At 42.9% G+C, this 20831-nt stretch overlaps 1 protein-coding gene and 1 long non-coding RNA gene across 2 annotated transcripts in view; one reads left to right on the forward strand and one right to left on the reverse strand.

Moving 5' to 3' along the window:
• Nucleotides 1-11781: 11781 nt before the first annotated feature.
• LOC122973992 lies at nucleotides 11782-12857 on the reverse strand. Its single transcript, XR_006400192.1, has 3 exons — nucleotides 12825-12857; nucleotides 12625-12733; nucleotides 11782-11854 (listed from the first exon to the last, which is right to left on the reverse strand). It is a non-coding gene; the product is annotated as an uncharacterized LOC122973992 (long non-coding RNA).
• Nucleotides 12858-14605: 1748 nt separating this feature from the next.
• The window catches only part of rbpjb (recombination signal binding protein for immunoglobulin kappa J region b), a 45720-nt gene continuing 39494 nt past the window's right edge, over nucleotides 14606-20831 (forward strand). Inside the window, exon 1 of the mRNA XM_044341471.1 lies at nucleotides 14606-14812. Coding sequence (XP_044197406.1) covers nucleotides 14793-14812 — 20 coding nt within the window. The 5' untranslated portion in view covers nucleotides 14606-14792. The remainder of the gene's footprint in view (nucleotides 14813-20831) is intronic.

The following is a 20831-nucleotide window of genomic DNA, read 5'->3' on the forward strand; positions in this document are numbered from 1 at the left end:
GTGTGAGATTAATTGTAGAATAAAATAAAACAAAAAAGATCAAATTGTTACATCCAAAAGATGTCTTTTGTGTGCGCCAAAGGTCATAAACGTGTGTTTTGACATCGGTTTTCTCTTCAGACTACTAGTAAAAGGACCACCATGTGAGTTTTGAGAAACAGAATAGATGTGGATCTTTATAGTTATTAGTGCTTGAACTTTATCCAGAGAACGCATCTATTTTTACCACCAGCTGTGTTTTGTATCATAACAGAAAGTAAAACTATCACTTTAGTTAAATCATTTTTTTGAGGTAGTCTATAATTTAATTAAATTTCAACATCGCATTTCTTTAACTCCTCTTACTTTAAAAAATGTCTGGAATGGTCTCCATTTTGTTATGTTTTCCATAAATATATAAACTATGTAAGTCAGACGAAGTGTCCAAAAATATATATTAATAATACTGGGGAAGGTTTTGCTTTTTTATCAAATGAAATATAAAATTTTGCCCCTCTCCCCACCCCAATAATTTTCATACAGTCCCTTAGCATTTAGGATTTAGCGTAGAAAAGTTTTCTATCAAACTTCATCATCTAGAAATACTGTGATATGACAAACTGTTGACATATTGGACCACTGCACAAAGAACCATCACTGCATCAACCTACAAAAAAAAATCCCTGTTAATCTAAATGTTTTTCTAAAAGTGTGTAAGGTGGATTTTTCATTATAAATTCCTGTGAAAGTCAACAGGAAATGGTACGGCGATGACTTTAATGGAAGCATCGGAGGAGCAGTTTGTGTTTTATCAGTCATCTGGCACAACTTGCACAGCTGTGTCACTCTTTCCATGTCACGGTCAACTAGCGTGTGGCTGCTGGCCTCCGCACTCCCATATCGACTCCTTGAGGCCTCTGAGCCAGACTCTAAAATTTGAAAAACTGTGTTATTTATTCTTGCTGTCTGTTGTGGTCTCAGTGTCTCTATGTGTCCCCAAGTTTTAATTATGTTTCTTTCTCTTAATGACTCCCTACTCATTTATAACTCCTCCATGTAATAGACACAAGTGTGACAGATTAATAAACAGAGTAATAGATATAGATTGAGAGCTAGCACAACTTGTCCTAGATCCTTTCCCCAGATGTAATACAAACGAAGCCAATAGCAACCCCGGCTGCTCGTTCTCTGACACTTGGATGCCAGCTCCTCTGTGGTTTCAGCCAATGAGCTCACCCTTTTTGAAAATAACAGCAGTGACATCACTGTTTTGGCCCATCACTGCTCCCACCCAGTCAGGAATCAGAGGTAACCCGCAACGGAGAGAGGAAGAGTGACTAAAAATGGACGGAAAGAAAAAGAGAAATTGGAAAAGACAGGAAGGTGGTTTTTATTTAAAGGTAATAAGGTTGGTTTATAGGCAGAAGAAGGGGAAAGAGAGGGTGAGGCCGGATTGAGCACAGACAACGGAGACACATACACATGGTATATAAATAGATGCACGTTTCTCTGTTGGCCTCAAACTGTGTTTTGGCTCGCTCGTCGTCTTTCGTTGCGGCGGGCTTATTTCTAGATTTTTTTTATATATATATATATTCTTTGCACTCAACTTTCTGTTTCTCACCCTCTTACTTTTTCCCCTCGAGGTCGTCAGCTGACGTACCAGCTGCTGTTAATGACACTGCCTCGTGTTGATCTCCCGACCTTTCAACTTTGACCTCTGCACGAACATCCCCCCGCACACACAAACACTTTCAATTTAATGGCCAGTAACCCTCATTCAGACCACCTGACACACATTTATGGACGACATAAGAACGCGTGTGCACAAGAAAAGATGCCTAACAAGCTTACAAGCCTTAATATTGTGATTGATGTCTGGTTTCTTTTATTAGAGAAGCGACTGAACTACACGGTGTTGTCTCACCTGGCTTTGTGGGTAATATTTGACCACTTTGCAGGCTTGTGAGGATGCTTCCGAGTCATACGTGATTTGAATCTCCGGTCCCCACGGTCACAACACTTCATTAACCTTGAGAGGGTTAATGTCACCCTTTCCTTCCAGTGATGTCATGTTCGGTGATGGAGCTTGGGGGGGGGGGGGGCCTCAGGGGGATCTATGTGTGTATGTGTGTGTGTGTGGAGTCGGTGGTGGAACGGAGGAGGAGGACGAGGGGGATCCTATTTGTTTGTTTTGCCCTCCAGACGTGTCCGAGAGCAGATTAAGGGATTTAGCTCAGGGGGGGTGGCATAGGAGGGGCTTAAACTCCTCACCCATCTATATGCCTGGTTGATGAACGCACACACAAACACGCCAAGGAGGTCAAAGAAATCAAGAAAGTTCTTCTTTAGTTTCATATAAAAGCGACGGCAGCGAGGGGACGGGGAGGGATGGAGGGAGGGATAGGTTAGACAAAGTAAAGAAGACAGGAAGTCATTTGTTGACACAGTGATACCTCTTACAGCCGTCTGATCTTCTCTTGTTTTAGTGCTAATCCCAACCTTAAGCACCAACAGAATTAGGGACCCAAAATCTTGTAGCTTTGCCAGCTCCTGCACGCAATGGCTTTCCTAAGAAACAGGGGCGTCTCTGTAGCAAGTAGAGACGTTATTATCACTAAACTCCTCAACAGTAATGCAATTTTTGGTTGTATTTATTATGATATGATTTGAAATCCTTATGCGTTTATGTTCCTTTTTTTAGAACATCATGTTTGAGAAACTGGAAGCAGAGAATGTTTCAATTTTTGCTTGATAAATCACTGAAATTATTAACCCGTTGTCAAAATTGTCAGTTGCTTTTCTGTAAATCGTTTCAGCACTGAAAGCCGACAAACTTCACGTAACACCAGCCTGCCACGCGCACGTGTGTGTGTGTATGTGTGTATGTAATTTTGGTGGAGTTAAGAGCAAGGAGGTGGGATTGGGTTGGGATGGGGGGGGGGGGGGGGTGGGGGGGGGCAGTGGGGGTGAAAACTACAAACAAACGAATGAACGCCAAGCTCAAATTCAACCGCAGGTCGCCGAGGCTGGGCCCGGGGCCTACCGTGGTGTGGCTCTTTTGTAATGTATATCAAGTTCACCAAGGGCCTTTTCATCTGACAGGCCATTGTTAAGGGAGGCTAGCCGGCGTCCACTCCCCTCTTAACCCCACCCACCCGACACGGGAGCAGGTTGGCTCGCAATTGTTTTATGGAAATGCACGCGGGCCTGGCCGGGTGTCTGCCAGGCGAGGATAGAAGGGAGGGGGGGGTGATTCAGTCGGTGTATGCGTGTGTATGATTTTGTGTGTGTGTGTGTGTGTGTAGGTGGGTGGGTTGGTGGTGGGTGGTGGGGGTGGTGGTGGTGGTGAGGGGGGGGGGAGATGTGACGCCGACCTCAGCGAACGCCCCTGACCCTGAGCAGATGGTGAGGCAGGGTCTCTCCGCTGAGCCAGAATTAATAGCGTGTGCCATGTCACATTGTCTGAGACAGCCCTGCCTAAAACTGCCCCCCCGCCCCCCTTCCCAACACCACCACCCCCTACTCTCCATTTCTATCCTGATTTTTGCACCCCACCCCTCTCCCCCCTCTCTCCATCTCTCTCTCTCTCTTACCCACCTTCCCTCTATCGTGTCTTCGCCATCTCTCTCTGCTTCTTTCCTTTTCTCCTTGTCCTCCCTTCTCCTCTAGATCTGGGCTTCTTTTTTTTTTTAACCTCCCATACATCACATCACTTGTCCCCCCCCCCCCCCTCAACCCCACCCTCCAGTCCTTCACTATATCCACAATCTCCTCCTGCTACCCCACAGAGTGCTTACTCTTCCAGGCACTCGTTTGCTCATTCATTCACTCATTCATTTATTCACGTGTGCCTCATTCATCCCTCTCTTTATCAGACACTCATTCACAGGTTTGCCCACTCGCCGAGGCTTTATTGGAGGACAATTAAGGCACCTGCGTTTCTAAAGCTCCCCCGCTGAATGCCTGCCACCCCATTTCCTCACCCGTCTGTTCACACTACTACTACCGTTCACTCACTCACTTGTTCTCGCATCCGGCCTCGCTCACTCGCTCACGTAGAGAGAGTTGCTGGCTCAGCCCAATCACTCGGCGTCACGTGGTCGAGCCACATTAATGCGGATAAATTTGAAAACACTTTTTTTTTTCTCTCCCCCCCTAGTTTTGGTCTTTCATTTAAACTAAGCCGCCGCTTTCGACCACTGAGCTTTTTCGAGAACGCTCCCTCAAAGTGGATACATCTGAAAAAGCTTGTCTCGCTTGTCTCATTTTTAAGGATCTTTACTTGCTTGTGCACAGACTTGCACAAGAAAACATTTCCACAGAAATGATGAAAAGCCATTTGGGGATATGGTGCAAAACTGCAGGTGCAGGCTCAAGTGGACTGTACATGGCCAAAAAAGGGATTTGCTGATGACAAAGTTTTATTAAACCATCTTGTCTAATATCAGTCACACTTGTTTTAAACACTATTTTTATTGTTTGACCGAAAAAATGGTTCAGTTGTCATGAAGATGTATTACTTGTTATCATGTGAGCTAATATGGAATTGCAGTCATGTGATAACAATGTTTTAAGTTTTTCATATGTAAGAACACAGAAACCACAAATCAATGGGGCTGTTTGTATGTGAAATACAAAATCGTGACACACAATGCAGAATTACACAGTGCAATTAAACGCAACATAGGAAAAAGTCAACCCAAGTGCATTTTATTTTATTTATAATGCCTAAATCACAAAGCAGATGGAGTTTGCTTTATCATGGTGACAACGATGCAAACTACTATTTCCAAGCTCAAGAATGAGCATTCATGCTTGACGTAGGTAAAGGTTTTAACCCACACAGTCAAATAAATAAGTAAATAAATGAGTAAATCTTCAATTTGAAGAGAAAAGGGAGAAAAAAGAGGTTAAGTATGTCGAAAAACCTTCAAAAAGCAGATTGTTTAACTGTAACGTATCAGAAAAACTTAGTAGTTATATTGTTCATGTTGAACATCTTATGTTAGCATGTTTGGATGCTAACATTTGCTAATCAGCACTAAACAGACAGTACAGCTGAGAACCTGATCTGTAGCACTAAAGGAGAAGTCAGCGGATCACCAAAGTCAATAGGATTCATCCACTGGGGATCACGAATGTCAGTACAAAATTTCACAGCAATCCTTCCATTAGTTGTCAATTCAATTTATTTATTTATCTATTTATATAGTGCCAAATCACAACAAAAGTCATCTCAGGGCACTTTTTACATAGAGCAGGTCTAGACGGTACTCTTTGCTGAGATAATAATATTATAATAAATAATAATGACACTTAAAGTTGACCATATTCTATAAAATTACACTTTTTTTAAACAAATACTCACTGCTACTGACACTAAAGCATGTCATCTAACCGTATTTGTTTCTGTGTGCACAAAAACACATGGCTCAACACATCTCAAAAACCTCCCAGCTCTGTATTTGTGTGTGTGTGTGTGTGTGTGTGTGTGTGTGTGTGTGTGTGTGTGTGTGTGTGTTTGTGCACGTCCGCTATCTAGTCTGTGGGTGTGGATCCATCACAAATATTTGTAGGGCCTCCCTCTCTCCCTCTTTCTCTCTCTTGGAGTATCAGTGTAGTTGCCCGGAATGGGACAGAGGGTCAGAGGTATATTCAACCCACACCCCACCCCCCCCCTCCTCCCTCCGCCCCACTTGGCACCCCCCCCTCCCATTCCACCTCCCATCCTAATCACCAGTCCTCTTCCTGCTCCGCTACCCCCCCCCCCACCCCCCCCACCCCTCCGCCCCTCACCTCCCTATCGGCCCACAGACAGACAGCCTGAGAGATGGAGAAGGAGGAGGGGAGGGCGGGGGCACAGGGGGTCATGGCCTCAGCGATGCAGTCACTTGGCCAAAGAGTGTACGTGTGTGTGTGTGTGTGTGTGTGTGTGTGTGTGTGACAGAGACATGCTCAATATGTGGGCGTGTATGTTTGTGTCTTGCACTGTATCACAGATTTTTTTCTTATTTTTGCATATGAGGCTTCAAAATCTTTCTCAGCATGTGTCCGTATGTAAATATATTCATGTTGTGTGTGTGTGTGGGGAGAGAGCGAGTGGGCGTTAAAAGAGGCAAAGGTCAAGGTTTGAGAGGTTCACTTGGCCGAGGTTCGTTTCCTCCAAATCCCGACCACCACCAGCCAAATATGCCGCGGTTGACAAACTGAAGCTGTCTATCTAAACACTATCTCCTAAACAATTGCAATAGCAGCCCAAAGAAGAAAAAAAAAAACTTATATAAATACACAATATATCATGTTTTAGGAGTTCATGAGTGCACGAGGTGCAGGAAAACTGAGAGCAAACTTACATGAATATTAGTTTAATAATCAGAGGGACATTTTCTATTTTTCATTTCAGTAAAACAATTCACTGGAGATGAAGAAACAAAAATGTATTTCTTTGGGTTTGGCTTTAGCTGACCAGAGTGCTTTGTACCCATTAATAACTGTCCATCAATCTTTTTGTCATGATATAATATAGCCTGTCACTCGCTCTTGTTAAAAAAACATTAACATTCTGTGTTGTAACATTATCAGGCTGCTTCTGCTATGAGCCTTCACCAGCTTTGGCTTACAAGTCTTAACTGACAAGGGCGGCAGGCCAAACTAAACGAGTTATGCTCTTAGTTTACTGGATGTGAATATCCCAGAAGGGTTTTCACAAAGTGGAGAGCTTTACTTTTGTTGGAAGGTTCCATTGTTATGACATTTTTGACCCTGTTCCTGATTAGTCTCTTAAGGGTTTGAATTTTGGAGGAGGTTTCACTCTTTTCTGGGACAAAACCTCTCTGAAAATGCTGGCCCGTCGCCTAGCCGACCGCGATACTGAATCTTCAAGCTCAGGAGATGATGTTTCAACCATATCCTGACAACAAACAAAATAACTCATGTTGAGGTTAGATTATTCTTGCAGCCTATAGCTTCCATAAATCATAGTTTGGATTTGCAAAAAGGGGTCAAGAGGAGACGCTGTTTTGGGGCTGTGCAGATCTCATGGGCTGCATGCGTCGACTCAGATTTTCCGAGGTGGAACATAGATGTCACTCACAGTAACACGCATCCAATGAAGCACTCCAGAAACGAAAGTGACTGGATGCATCACAGCTGAGTCACCAAAGAAAGCACTGATGGAGTGAAAAAAAAAAAATACCAAAGACAAATCAACTCAGATTTCCTCTTTGCATGCTTCATGATTAACTTGCCTCTTTGGTATCGTGCTCACTTGTCTGATGTCGTTAAACTTTGCGAGATGATTCCACAAACTGCCCGCAACAGCTCCCACTGACATATAAAATGATTGATTTCGATCATCGGGGATTTCTAACTAGATTTTTTATGCTGATTCAACCGGGGGGGGGTTCGATGAGTGTATGTTTATTACAAAACCGTGTTAGAAAAAAAATAAATCATGTTTTCTGACTTCCTGTGCCTCTCCTCTCTTCAATGACTGGCTACACTTGAGCAACAGAGGTTTATTCTCAATACACTTCTTAAGTGGTCGCTGCTGAGGGATTGGAGAGCATTACACATATGCTTTCCCCCAGCTGGACCGAGAATTGGAACCAGCAACCTTAATGAAGCCCGTTTGGCTGTTCTTATAGGTTCCCAATGCTCCAAAAGTTCCTAATAGAGCAACTAAACTATCAGATTTTACCGCATTTTATTAGGACACTGTATAAGAGGCTTAGTTCAATATTTTGGGAAATAGGCTCATTTGCTTCCTTTATGAGAGTGAGACAAGAAGTTTGATATCAATCTAATATGTGTGCAGAGCTGGAGGGACTGGAAGGGAGGAAACAGCTAGCTTGGCTCAGTCTAAAGTTTATAAAATACACATACAGCTACATCATATAATGCTTCTAAATCCCACTAATTAATACACTGTATATAATTTGTTTAATTTCTACATAAACAGCAAGGTAATAATGACAATTTGTACTTTTAAGATGGGTTGGGTGCTATAACTGATTCTTCTTCAAACAAGAGCTTATTCATTTTTTAAGCGCTTGTGCAATATGGGCGGATATAGCATGGGTTGCCAGATACAGTCATAGGCTTAGGTATAGGTCTCCGACACAAAGACGCCAAATCTAGCAACCTCATCGCTGATAAAACGCTCTGGGAAACTGCGGTCATCACTGCGCCCAGCTGTTGCTCACCAAGAAATAGTTACACCACATACAGTGACTCCCTCTTAAAACACTAAATGTTTTATTTGCATCTAGCACCCTTGCTAGCTGTTTCCCACTGCTTCCAGTCTGTATGCTAAGCTAGGCTAAAGGTTAGGCTTTAAGCTTCTTAAAGGAAAAGTTAGATGTTTAAGGAAATACGCTTTGTTGCTTTCTTTCTGAGAGTTAGCTTAAAAGATTGATACTGTCATGTCTGTGGGGTAAATATGAAGCTAAAGCCAGCAGCATAAAGACAGAAACAAGTCCTGACTTCACAGTGACAACATGACCTCAACAAACCTCAACCCTTTGTAAAAGCACAACATGTAATTTGTACAATTAAATTTTCATTCAATGGATTGAACTAACGAGATACAACGTGTTATTTAGAGATTTAGAGAAAAAGCATTGGAGGCGCTGCCTTGGAGCTGTTTCCCCGTTTCCAGTCTTCATGCTAAGCTAAGCTAACTGGCTGCTGGCTGTAGCTTCATACTTAGCGCACAGACATGAGAGTGGTGTCAATCTCCTCATCTAACTCTCAGCGAAAAAAGGGAGTAAACGTACAGTATTTCCCAAAATGTTGAGCTATTCCTGTAATGATCTGAGATCGATTTTCTCATCTTACCCCCAGGAAAGAAAGCAAAAATGTAGCTCTAAAATTGTGGCCTTTTAGGGCTTTAGTACAATTTAACATGATTCTCTTCCAGTAAATGTTTGTTATACAATGTGTTTCATATTCAGGATGTCAAAATATATGGTTGTATGCCCACAAATGTGGGATTTCACTTCATTTAAGCCCATTGACATATTTCAATTCCAAAATTCCCCTCTGACAATGTCACATGTTTTTCAGGGGACAGTCTACTTGCATAAATAAAGGCATCAAGCTGTTTTTATGCTTTCCATAACATAATGCATTCAACACATTTTAAGAGCTCGTGATCAGCTCTGCTTTTTTAATCAAACTAAAATACCCTGAGGCAAACTCTGACTCAAAAAGACGGCGACGAGAAACAGAGCCAATGTCAAGCCCAGACAGCCACTCATAACTTTTTATGAAAAGGTTTCCCTCAAGTGAAAACTAGAACCAAATCTGCCGTGCACAATCCCCAGCAGGATGATTTGAAAAGTGCTACGGTTGCAAAAGCTGACATCCCTCCCTTGGTAACAGAGGAACACGCTGATTTTTGGGTTTTGTATCTATGCGTGCTTGTTGTTTCTGCTGATAACCATCGCGCTAATGGATTTATGGGTCCTTGTGATTGTGTCATGCTTTGGAAGGCTTATAATCTAGCTGTGTTACAACAGTATGAACGGCTGTAAAAACGTACGTGAAGATGGATTGCTCTTCATTGTAAAGTGGGAGTGTTATCAGTTATCAGACAACCTGAGCGGATCATAAAGGCTCTCAGGAAAGCCATAAACTGACGGATTCTGTTTCTAAAGGTACACTCTACACAGCCACTGTGGTATAAGTCAATCATATCATATTGCTTATTTTCCAGTGTTGTGCACAGGCTCAGAGCTGCCAAATAGTGTGCCTTTGCGGGTTCTCACCCCACATACATTCTGGCAGCTTGAACTCACTGTGAACCGAACAGGTCCAGGAAAGGGGAAACGTCTCTTTCCTCATGCCCCTGATTCGCCTCTCTTTCAAAAGAGTAGGCTTGCAAAACAGGGGCTTAGTTCCCTTGACTGTCTGCAAACTTATCACCCTGTCATTTTTTTTTTTTTTTTCCGTTTCTGTGATGTCTTTGGGATCTAATTGTAATGGCAGTCATGTGATAAAAGTTGGAGGCTTTGAGCAGAGGGCAAGAGGGGAGTAAAGGCGTGCCCCTCAGGGACTCGTCGTCCTCTCCATTTGTCAAACTGTCTGCCCTCTTCCACCCCTGGGTTTTCCCGTGTGGCCGGAGAGCAAGACAGACGGATATAACGGACAGACAGGGACGCCCTTCCCTCTGCTGTGAACTCAGACTCACACGAGCCAGATTTGATGAATTCGTGACTTTTAGTCTTGTGATGTTCAGCGATTTGGGGAGTGTGATATTATCAAGTTGCTGCGATTGATGCTTAGCTTCAGAGGCTGAGTTTGTGTACGCGCGAGTCGTACAAGGTGCCAGATTCTGATTTCCGGTCTATATCTATCTGGCACCCAACCGATCATGAACAAGTTTATCAGTCTGCCTGTTTAACATTTGACCCAGCGTCTCTCGACCTACCTTTCTCTGTCTGTCACTGGTTCTCACTTTGACTGTGCCTTAGTGCGTCTGCTCATTTCAGGAAGTTTCACCACCCTCGAGCTGTATCAAATGACTTTGAGTCAAAGAGCTGCTAATCAGGAAACTCGCACTGCACTTCCTTAATTGGCTCGCTTTCTCCTCGTTCTGTCTTCTCTCTTCAAATCTGCAGATAAAAATAATTTCCCCTCCCTTTTTTTTTTTTTGTCTTTATAATTATAAGTGCTAGTAGTGCTTCAGCTTAGCGGGATAAGCTGGATGTGAAAATTGCCTGGACTACGGAACAAAACTTGTTAATTTCAGTGTCAGTTTTGCACTCAAATGAAAGAAATTATGAGACAGCGGTCAAAAAGTTGCTGCATTCGCTGACCCTTTTTGTGTGGGATGACAAACAACACATGTGACAAATTGACACACGTATAGTTGACGGTATGTAGGGCAAAACCACAGATAACAGATGGGATGATCTACTGGTGAGTGGCGCTTCCACTGGGGATCTTTCTTTCTTTTCTATCTCAAATCTCTCTTTCCTTCTGAGCCATGAGCTTAAGCAGTCAAGTGAGTGGATTTATAGACCTGAGGCTTATGGCTTAGTCATGATTGCTTGAATTGGCTCGCTCTCTATCGAAATAAATGGCCTTACTCCTAATGAGAGAACAGGACATGGTGAAGGATTGAGAGAGCTTCAGAAACTCACTACACTGATTTAAATAAAAATGTTTTAACGTTGTGTGTGTGTGTGGGTCTATTTTTTAATTGCTGATGAGCACATTTTAAAAAAAAATTGAGGGAAAAAGTGTGCGTTTTCAGAAGCAAGAGGCCTAAAAATGACAAAGTGAGCAACAACCTTGCAGTATGTGTATGAGTGACCTTTAAAGCATTTTATGGTTTCAACATCAGCAAAAAAAGTTCAAAGTTCAAATCCTGTTGTTGTTAAATTGCAAATACAGCTCCTCTAAATTTAAAAGTTAACATATCCTCAAAAACGTCTTCTTCTGCTTTTCTATTTCGCTCCCATTTTCTCTGAAAAGTACTTGCACTTGTGTCATCTCTACTCTCTCTCTCGCTCTCTTTTTTTTTTTTTTGTGTTCAGCTGTAAAGTGATCTAAGTGTGCGGAAATCTCTTCTATCAGTTTGTGTTCAGCTGTAAAACATTTAAGGACGCTTTATGTTTCCCCATTCAACTCCGAATGTAACTGGAGGTTCTCCGCCGACTGTAAAAAAAACGAGAGAGAGAAAGGAAAAATGGTTGAGGGCAGGATGAGGTCCTCGTCTCTGTGTCTTCACAGTGCGGGCGGTGAGCCAGGCACACTCTCATGCAAAACCTCATCCCAGCAACTCTTTTCTCTCCCTTTTTTTTTTTTCCTCCTCCCCATTTCTCTTTGGCAGAACAGTGAAGCTCCATAAAAATGAATTATGCATCTGAAAAATATGAAATTTATACAGATTTATACAATGTACACTGGGGGAGATTGCATCTGCTACTTTAAACAGAAAAGTGGTTTGATGTGGTTGTGCACTGACACTGATAGGTCATCTGTTGTGGACAGAGGTGGGTAAAAATGTTATTTGAAGCAGTTGAATTGCTTGATTTGTTCTTGATTTATATTTCCAGAAACTTTGGGGAAATATGCTTGTTTGCTTTCTTGCTGAGAGTTAGATGAGAAAAGTGATACCACTCTCATGTCTGTAAGCTAAATATGAAGCTGGAGCCAGCAGCCAGTTAGCTTAGCTTAGCGCAAATAGTGGAAACAGGGGGAAATAGCTAGCATGGCTCTATCCAAAGGTGACAAAATCCACCTATCAACAACTCTAATGCTCACTAATAAACACGTTATATCCTGTTTGTTTAATCCGTCCAAAAACCTAAGTGTAAAAACAACAATTTTCTTATGTGCTGGATTATTTATTGGCCAGAACCAGCAACTTCCTGGAGGCAAGAGAGTGAAGAAGCATATTTCTTTAAAAATTTCAAACAATTTCTTAAACCATTTCAGTTCTACATATTTCAAGACAAAATGAAGGAATTAAGCTAGTCGTCAAAACTGCAAAACGTTCATTTTGTAGGAGTTATTTTTGGTCTTTTACATCCAGCCAACAGCCTGTTTTGTTCCTTACAAAACAGCCACAGGCGGATCACACACACACACACACACACACACAACATCTAACAAATGAGAGCATTGACTTACCATCAGTGTGGTCTCAAAGCCTTCACTTTTTCTTTGAAGTCGGGAAAAAAACTCCCACTAGAAGTCACTTGTAAGGTGAACAAAGATGCCAAACAGATTTAAATGAAAGCTGTAAGAGACAACAACACACAGGAGTTTGGAGACCTACATGAAGGTTTACGGCTCTCTGACCCCTCCCAGATGAATAAGAATGACCTGACCTGTTTGTTGGGGGGGTGGTGGGGGTGGTGGTGGTGGTCTGGGGGGGGGGGGGGGGGGGTGATATAACACGCAAACCTTTGGAAATGCACTTTAGCTGGGGGAGAAACCAAAAGAGACGCAAACAGAAAAAGCTAATAAAGCCTATGCCACAATTCCAAGCATGATCATTTTAAATAATGGCCTCCCTTGTACTTTCACTGAGATTTGGGCTGTGAGGAGGGTGGTCATGGGACTCCCCAATGTGATGGCAATGCACTAATCTGCCCTGTATGGGTCATTCACATGTGTTCACACCATTGTTTCCACATTCTAAACAGGAACTGCAATGTTACCCAAGGGAATAGTAGATTTGGTGTGCAAAAAACCCTCCATTTATTCCTCATCTTATTTAAAGGATAGGTTCACAATTTTTCAAGTCTGTCTTAAAACTGCCATAATCATTCCTCCTGTTCATACTGGCCATTAAACGAACATTAAACGATTTTGTCAACAAAATCCACAAGCACCACAAGCTTCAGTCGTCCAAATTAGTCAAATCTTCAACGTTACAGTCTCATATAAGCTTCAGATAAACTTTTAAGCACAAAATGACACAAAATGGCTTTTGGTCCCCATCATTTTACATTGAAAGTGCATTTGAAGGGGATTTTTTTAATAGCCAGTATGAACAGAGGGAAAGTTTATAGAGAGGAAAGTGTTTAGTGTTCATATTAGCACCGGATATGAGATTAAATTTGTGTCAAAATAATTGCACAAAATCTCCTAAGAATCAAACAAATAAAAAGTGATTTCTTACTTGCTTTCACTTTTCAGTTTTGTTGCTGAATTTTTCAGTTTCTGATACAAAGCTCTTATGTGGGCGGGTGTTACAGGGCTGCATCTGCATTGACAAATTACTTTTGAGGAGACAGGTCAATGGTTCAAAGTGTAACAAGTGGTGCTACTTAAATTATTTCCCCCCACCAACATGTTTCTGGCAAATGGCACTCTTAATAGAAGAAACTGAAAAATTTTGAACTGAAACTGAAAAATGCAGTAGCAAAACTGAGAAAAGTAAACTGCAAAAGAGAAACCCTGATCAGTGACAGAAAAGTGAGAATACTGTAAGCAAATGTAGTGCTCTAGTATAGTTTTGTAGTAAGTTTTGCCTTTGATATCTTTTTTTTTTGGTTTCAGTTCATTTTTTAATTACTTTCAATTAAACTGTTCTTGTTTGATCCTTATGAGACTTTGTCCAAACTATTATGACACAAATCTAATCCCATAACCTGACTATTGTTTTAAGACAGACTTGAAAAACTTGTGAACCTATTCTTTAAAGTCAGCGTGGCCTTGCAGTCTCATCACTTCTCACGCTTGCTGTCTGTATACTGGGGCTTATTATGACATTAAAATGATATTTTGGCTGTAAGTACATGCAGCTGTTCATGTTAAATGCTGCAGACTCTACTACAAAATCTGTGTGAGCCTGGGAAAACTAGCGCTTTTTTCTCCCCCCACCCAAACCGATCGCTGCTGTAATTTATTACCCGGTAAACACGTGGGAATAGTATTTCAGTGCCACAAGATAAACAACTACTCCACTTCACGCATGTCTCGCGAGAGGGGACGCTCCCTCTGTGCTCGCCTATTGTGAGAGTTTTCCAATCCTCGCGTGATTTCGGAAGTTTCCCACGCCTGTTGTTGTGGCGTCTGCTCTTTTTCGCTCACTCTCTCTCTCTCTCTGTGTGTGTGTGTGTATGTGTATGTGTGTGTGTTGCTGCTACCCTCCGCCTCCCCCCCCCTTTTTTTCTCTCTCTCTCTCTCTCTCTCTTTCTTCCTCACCCACCCCCTTTCTCTCCGTCTCCCTCGTCCCTTAACTTACACCTCCAGTCTGCTTCTGTTGTCTCGGCGGATTGTTGGGGCTTGTGGGGGAAGAAGAGAAAGGATATCGCGAGTATTGGAGTTTTGGTGAGAGTTTGTGGAAGATGGCGCCTGTTGTGACAGGGTGAGTCTGAGATTCAGGGGGGTGCTGGCGGTTGGGGAGCGGAGTTCAAGAGAATACAAGTTATTACTATGAAAATGCTTCATTTTAGTCCGTGTGCTTTTGCTTGGGCACACTGCGCTGTTGTGGTTTAGTCGCTAGAAGTCGCTTCTTTGTTCAAATGTGTTTGCGTGCGAGTGTTTTTTTTCCCCTTTGCCCAGTAAACGTTACTTGCCTGAGCTGACTGTTGCTGCGGTGTTTGGTGAGCTAGCTCCGGCTAAGCGATACTTCACCCTCGGTGGTCTTTTTTTTCCCCCAGACAACGGCTAGCTGTTAGCGAGCACAGTGCTAAACATAACAATGTACTGTTGATATCCAGCGTGTTTTTCTCCGGCTGGAAGCACTCATATAAATTCCTGGTGCTCCCCATCTAGCCGGGAAGCACGTTTACGAATTGGGATTCACGACTTAACACAGCTAGCTGTCCGATAATGGACGCCAGCTAACGTTAGCGATATCTGACTCAAACACGTTGCGGCTTTGTATCATTTTGCCAGTGTTTTTAAAGAAAAAAACCTTCCCCGCATTTGCTGACGCCGGGAGTGCTCGGTGTAAATATTTAAGAGTAACGTTATAGCCACCACATACAGCGAATAGCGTGTACGTTTATGACTACAGCTCTCTAAAGTAGACGACAGAGCAGTAATAGTAGTATTTACTACACGAAGTGTTATCTGAAGCTAAACCCTATAAGCAGATTGCTAATGAGAAACCTCATCCTAACACTGGTTATCCATAGATGTGGAGTGCCCTAAATTCACCGATAAACACCCACAGCCATGTGTGCTTTAACCCTATCATCACTGAAAAAAATGATATAAGTTAAATCTTAAAATCTGCCCGAGTCATTGATTTAGTTTCTCATTCTCCACCTAATGACTGTGACATTTTCCCCTCTGAAAAACTTGAACAAGTCTTCCCTCATGAGCTCTAAATATCAGATAACTAGCTGCAGAAATACTTTTTTCCCCCAGTAAGTCAAATTTAATGTTTTTTTTTTATTATCTGTGAGATCGTTACATTTTCTCAATTTAAAAAGAGTTCATTATGCTCTGAGCTTGTTCAGTAATTGCCACTAGATAATGCATCTGTGATAACTATGTCAGCCAGGGCTTTTAATGGGAAATTGGGCTTTGTTAACATTTCCAAGCTGTCTGTTGAATTGATAGGTAGAAAATGTCTAGAATATATTTCCTCATGAAGCAGAGCAGTGCTGCTTTGTTTTGTTAGTCAATGGCATGTGTAATGTGATCATATTTTTCAACATAAATAGGCTACATCTGGGCACATTGCTGCGTTTGTGTGAGCCGATTGTCTTTTCTGCTAGGGTCTGTTCGAGGAGTAAAATCTGATTAAAGTTATTTCCCTGCACATTAGCTAGACACAAACCTATTTTTTGCACTGCTGAGGCAATAATCCCCACAGACAGCTCAGTGGGTGACAGACATTTGCTGGGCTTGTTGGAGGTGTGTGTGTGTGTGGTGGATTGGGAGGGGAGGGGGAGGGAGGGAGGAGGGGGTGCATGTTCATTTGGGGCTTTCCAGCAGACCTGAACTGATTTCAGTTGGGGGGGTGTAGGGGGAGGAGGCAGAGGGAGGGAGCAAGCAAGAGGGCATGCGGGTCAGGTCTGGGTGGCTGGCCACCTGTCCAGATGATATCTCTAGATGTGTGTGTGTGTGTGTGTTTCTGTGAGCTGGGAGTGGGGGTCAGAGTGTAAGAGGAAGATGGGGTGGGTGCGTGACTTGTGTGAGAGAGGTTTAACAGAAAATTAAAGTGCCATAAGGGGTCTCTTTTAGCTGATGGCCATGTTCACAGTAACGGTCGGAGGCATCACAGAGCCTGACCACAGCCCGCTGCCCCCACATACTGTTTGAATGGTTCTGGCTTTACACAGGGAGGGGCTCCACCACCACGGGCTTGTTAATGGTATTATGACTCTTCTAACAGAATTACAGAGAGGCTGTAGTTGGCTGCGTCTGTCTTTTTGAATTGAAAGTTGTCGCGTATATTGAAACTTAACTGTCAGCGTCACTAAAGTTGTATTTTCCTAGATTTTTAGGGTTTTGCTGTAGGCCATATTATTAGTCTGCGTTGCATCTTGTCATTTGTCTTCTTCCTAAATTCGTTTTTCTGCTTGAAAGCTACTTATTATCAAACAGTAGACGATCATTTAAGTGTGTGTTCTGTGTCTGTAGTGTTTGATATTGGACGTGCATGCTTGTGGGTTGCAGTTACTAATTAATCTGACAATTCATAATAAACATTTGCTTTTGTGAAGCACTGTATTCAAGTGTGTAGACCTTTCCGTTCATTGTATAACTCCTGTTATTGCCAAAGAGCTACAGCTCTGTAGCACGGACCAGAAAAGACGTCACGGCTGTGATACACAATCCAAAATCAATATTTTAAATATAAAACACTCACTCCCTGTAAACTGTTAAGGTGGCTGTGAAGAGTTTGTAGTTTGCTCAGTCGCGAGGAAGGGCAGCTGCAGTTAGATTGGATTCATGTTAGTTCGAGCTGATATCATGGCATATTAAGATATAAATATTAAAGCGGCCTTTGCTTAGGTTTCCTTGCAACACACTGCTAGCAGCCTGGCCTTGCTTCAGTAATGTTAACCCTGTCAAGTGCAGCAGATCACAAGCGAGCATTTTCTTTTCCAGCTGCAATATTGTAGAAACTCTGCACAGTGAATAGACGATTTTAAAGGGTATTTGTTTGCTTTTAACGCCTACTTTAGGTCCATGAATAAATGATGTATTGACTATAAATGATCACAACTAAATTAGCATGCAAAATAAAAATGGATGGTATATATTAGCTACAAAACACACAGCTACCTCTTCTGATATAGCACGGTCTTATACGGAAATGTAGGTTGCCACAATAACACAAATCCTCCTGTCCGTAATGTAGGTTAGGAGTAAAAAAAAACTGGTGTTGCTTTCATAATCTTCCCTGTCAGAGAAACGGGGTGTGATAGCTGAAAGAGCAGCACTGTTCACCTAAGATGATAAAAGCATGAATCACTTATTTCAACACTGCTCTGCCTTTGCTGTGCCCCTGGGGGACGGGATTCCATTTAGCTCACCCCCCTCCGTCCCACTGCCAAAAAAAAAAAAAAAAAAAAAAAAAAGAATGATCGAGTCTTTCAGGCCAAAAGCCAAACGTCTCTGTGCTGGTGTAATGATAGCACTGAGCCTTTCTTTGAGTCACAAACCGTGCGTTCTTGTGTTTGTTAGCATGAGCGTGCGGTTCGAGCTCCGAGGCAGCGCTGATGCGAGCACCTTGACATAACAGTGTGTTTATATGTGTGTGTGTGTGTGTGTGTGTGTGCACGTGCATCCACTCCCCAGGGTCCTCTCCTCTTCCCTGCTTCCCTTTATGAAAGGAGAGGTTCAGAGAGAGCAGCAGATGTCGAAGCGCTGACCTTTATGGTGGCAGAGGCTCGGGCTAGAGTTAAAAGACATGCCGGGTCGCCCCCCCCTTCACTCCCTCCTCCACCCCCCCTCCTCTGCCCCACAAAGCAGCAGCCCCATGTCCACCCACATACACACACTCTGCTACCTTTGCCGCAGCACTGACGGATAGGTTAACGACGGAGAGGATACAAGCTACCTGATCTGTGTGTCACCTCAGGATCCTGCAGCTTCCAAAGCTGCCCTATATCCACCCAGAGCTGTGAAAATCTTCAAAGTGTGTGGTGTGCGTGGGGGGTTACACGCCAGGGGGGGAGCTGTACAGAAGTCACAGGCAAAACACCAAGGCAAATGTGCCACCGCCAGACATCTTGAGGGGGATTTATTCTCATGCGTACAGTAGCCTATTGTTTTGGAAGTTCATGCATATCCATTACTTCACATGATTGAAATATCCCCCGAAGCCTATAGTTTCATTCAGGGTTCAGATTCAACTTGTTTGGTCGAGCAATGATGGGCCTCTTAAAGTACCACACGCCCTCGTTGACTCAGTGTCTTCATTCTCTTGTTTCCTTACCCAGTCTGTTTGTGTCTGTCTGTCTCAGGGGAACAACCACAGGAGACACCCAGGGGGATAGAAATGCATATTTTTGCGTAATTTGGCCCTGGACTGCCGCCAGCTTGGCGCTCCTTGTTCTTGGTCCTCTGCCACGTGCTAAAATGTGCACAAACCAGATATACCATCATAATATGTCCCTGTATTTGTACTTTTCATCCTGCCTTGTTCATAGCAAGTGGCACCCTGTAGCGCATTAGAGGGACCTTTTTTTTTTTTCATGTAGGTGTGAGGTTGGGGAGGGGGCTCGCAATGGCTAATTTCTCCCAGCCCTGGGGCCTGATAAGGGGGTTAGATTTCTCACACAAAAGTCACGACAAGGGGGGGCATTTATTTACTTGTGCAAGGCTTGGAATGCATTAGTCTGAGCTCATACTTTTTTTTTTTTTTTTTTTTTTTTTTTTAAATCTCTGGTTCTTCCAAAAATCTTGCTGCTGTTTGCTCGGAGAGGATGGGACGGAACATTCTGATGTAAATCTAAAGCCAGTGTGGTTTTGAAAACAGCCCTGGCGTCATGTTTGATAGAGGCCCAAGTCCTCTTGGTGTTGTTGTTGGCTTTGCTGCTTCGCTAAGGCAGGCGAGCAGACAGCAGAGACAGAAAGCTAACATGAGGCATAATGCGACAGGCGGGTGGAAGTACGTACCTCTCCGCTGACTCTTGTTTTGGAGCGGCTCGTTGTCTTCCTCACATTCACTCTCCTCTTCCAAGAGAATTTCCTCAACCCCAGCGTTCGCCTTTCCCTGCCCCCTGTTCTTTTGCTGTTTTTAGTGATTACAGTTTCGCCAAGGGAACGGTGGCTTCTACTGTGTCAGCAGTTTTTGCCCCCGCTGTCCCTTCACATTCAGGATGTTTCATTCAGAAAACATGAACTGAATCCCCCTATATGACTCCTGTTTGTTTTCATTCAGCTTTTATTGAGCAAAATCTTACCTCCCGGGACAGAGCAATTGAAATTTAGAGGAAGAAAATATCAAACTGAAAAGTACTGACATTTGTGTGTTTGTTCCTTTCCTCTTTTGTTTTTTGTCATGGGGAAAAAAAATTTTTTTACTCCATAGAGATTTCAAAGTTGTCTTTTTAATAGGACAGGAACATGTCATGCCAAGGCCTTTGATAAGACAAAAATATGCTGCTCTAAGCTTCCAGGAGAATACACCAGGCTTAGAGAGAAAAAGCTTTATATTTTCTTATCCTATTGGCCTAGATAATTGCTTGTTATTCTCAGCCGTGCTCGTGAAGGTTCAGAAGCATTGTTTAAGTGCCTCGCTGTTGTCAGAACGCTCTGTCTGTTCTCCAACAACCACACTAGGCAGGCTCATCCAATCTGAGGAAGGTTACAAATATACACAGGATCTCCCCGTGTCGGGAAAGCCCCTAACGACGCCGCCTCCCACCGCTGTAAGCAACTGCCACTATTACTGTGTTAGATAAGAAGGGTGTGGCAAGCGGTAAAGCCAGCCTGTAGTACCCTTCCTGAAAGAGCTGTTGTTGTAGCCTTGGGACTGTTAGTGTCATCATATAAAATCTGCTGATAGCCAGAGAGCAGTAAATGGCTCACGGCTCTGATGAAAACTCTGCTGTTGATTGATCCTTTTCTTTTAAGCCTTTGAATTGACATTTTTACAGAGGTATCCGATTGACTTTGCAAGAACTAAGAATATCAGAGCAGGTTTAGATATAAGACTCTCGTTTTTTTGATTTTATATCTGCCAGATTTTGTGTAATTGGACTTATTTTGGAGCCAAGTTGTACCATTATTGTAACAATATGCTCAAAACCAACCAGTGTATTACATCCAGCGTGTAACTGTCACATTTTTTAAGCCCAAGAGCCTTATTTCAGCCTGTGATTTCTGCAAGCCAGCCTTCAGGGACACCACTGCTGGCGATAGCTTAGGCAAGTGATGGCAGCTCGGGGAGATGAGCAACCTGCATTCCCCTACTG

Source organism: Thunnus albacares, chromosome 22, assembly GCF_914725855.1.
Source record: "Thunnus albacares chromosome 22, fThuAlb1.1, whole genome shotgun sequence".
Lineage (NCBI taxonomy): Eukaryota > Metazoa > Chordata > Actinopteri > Scombriformes > Scombridae > Thunnus > Thunnus albacares.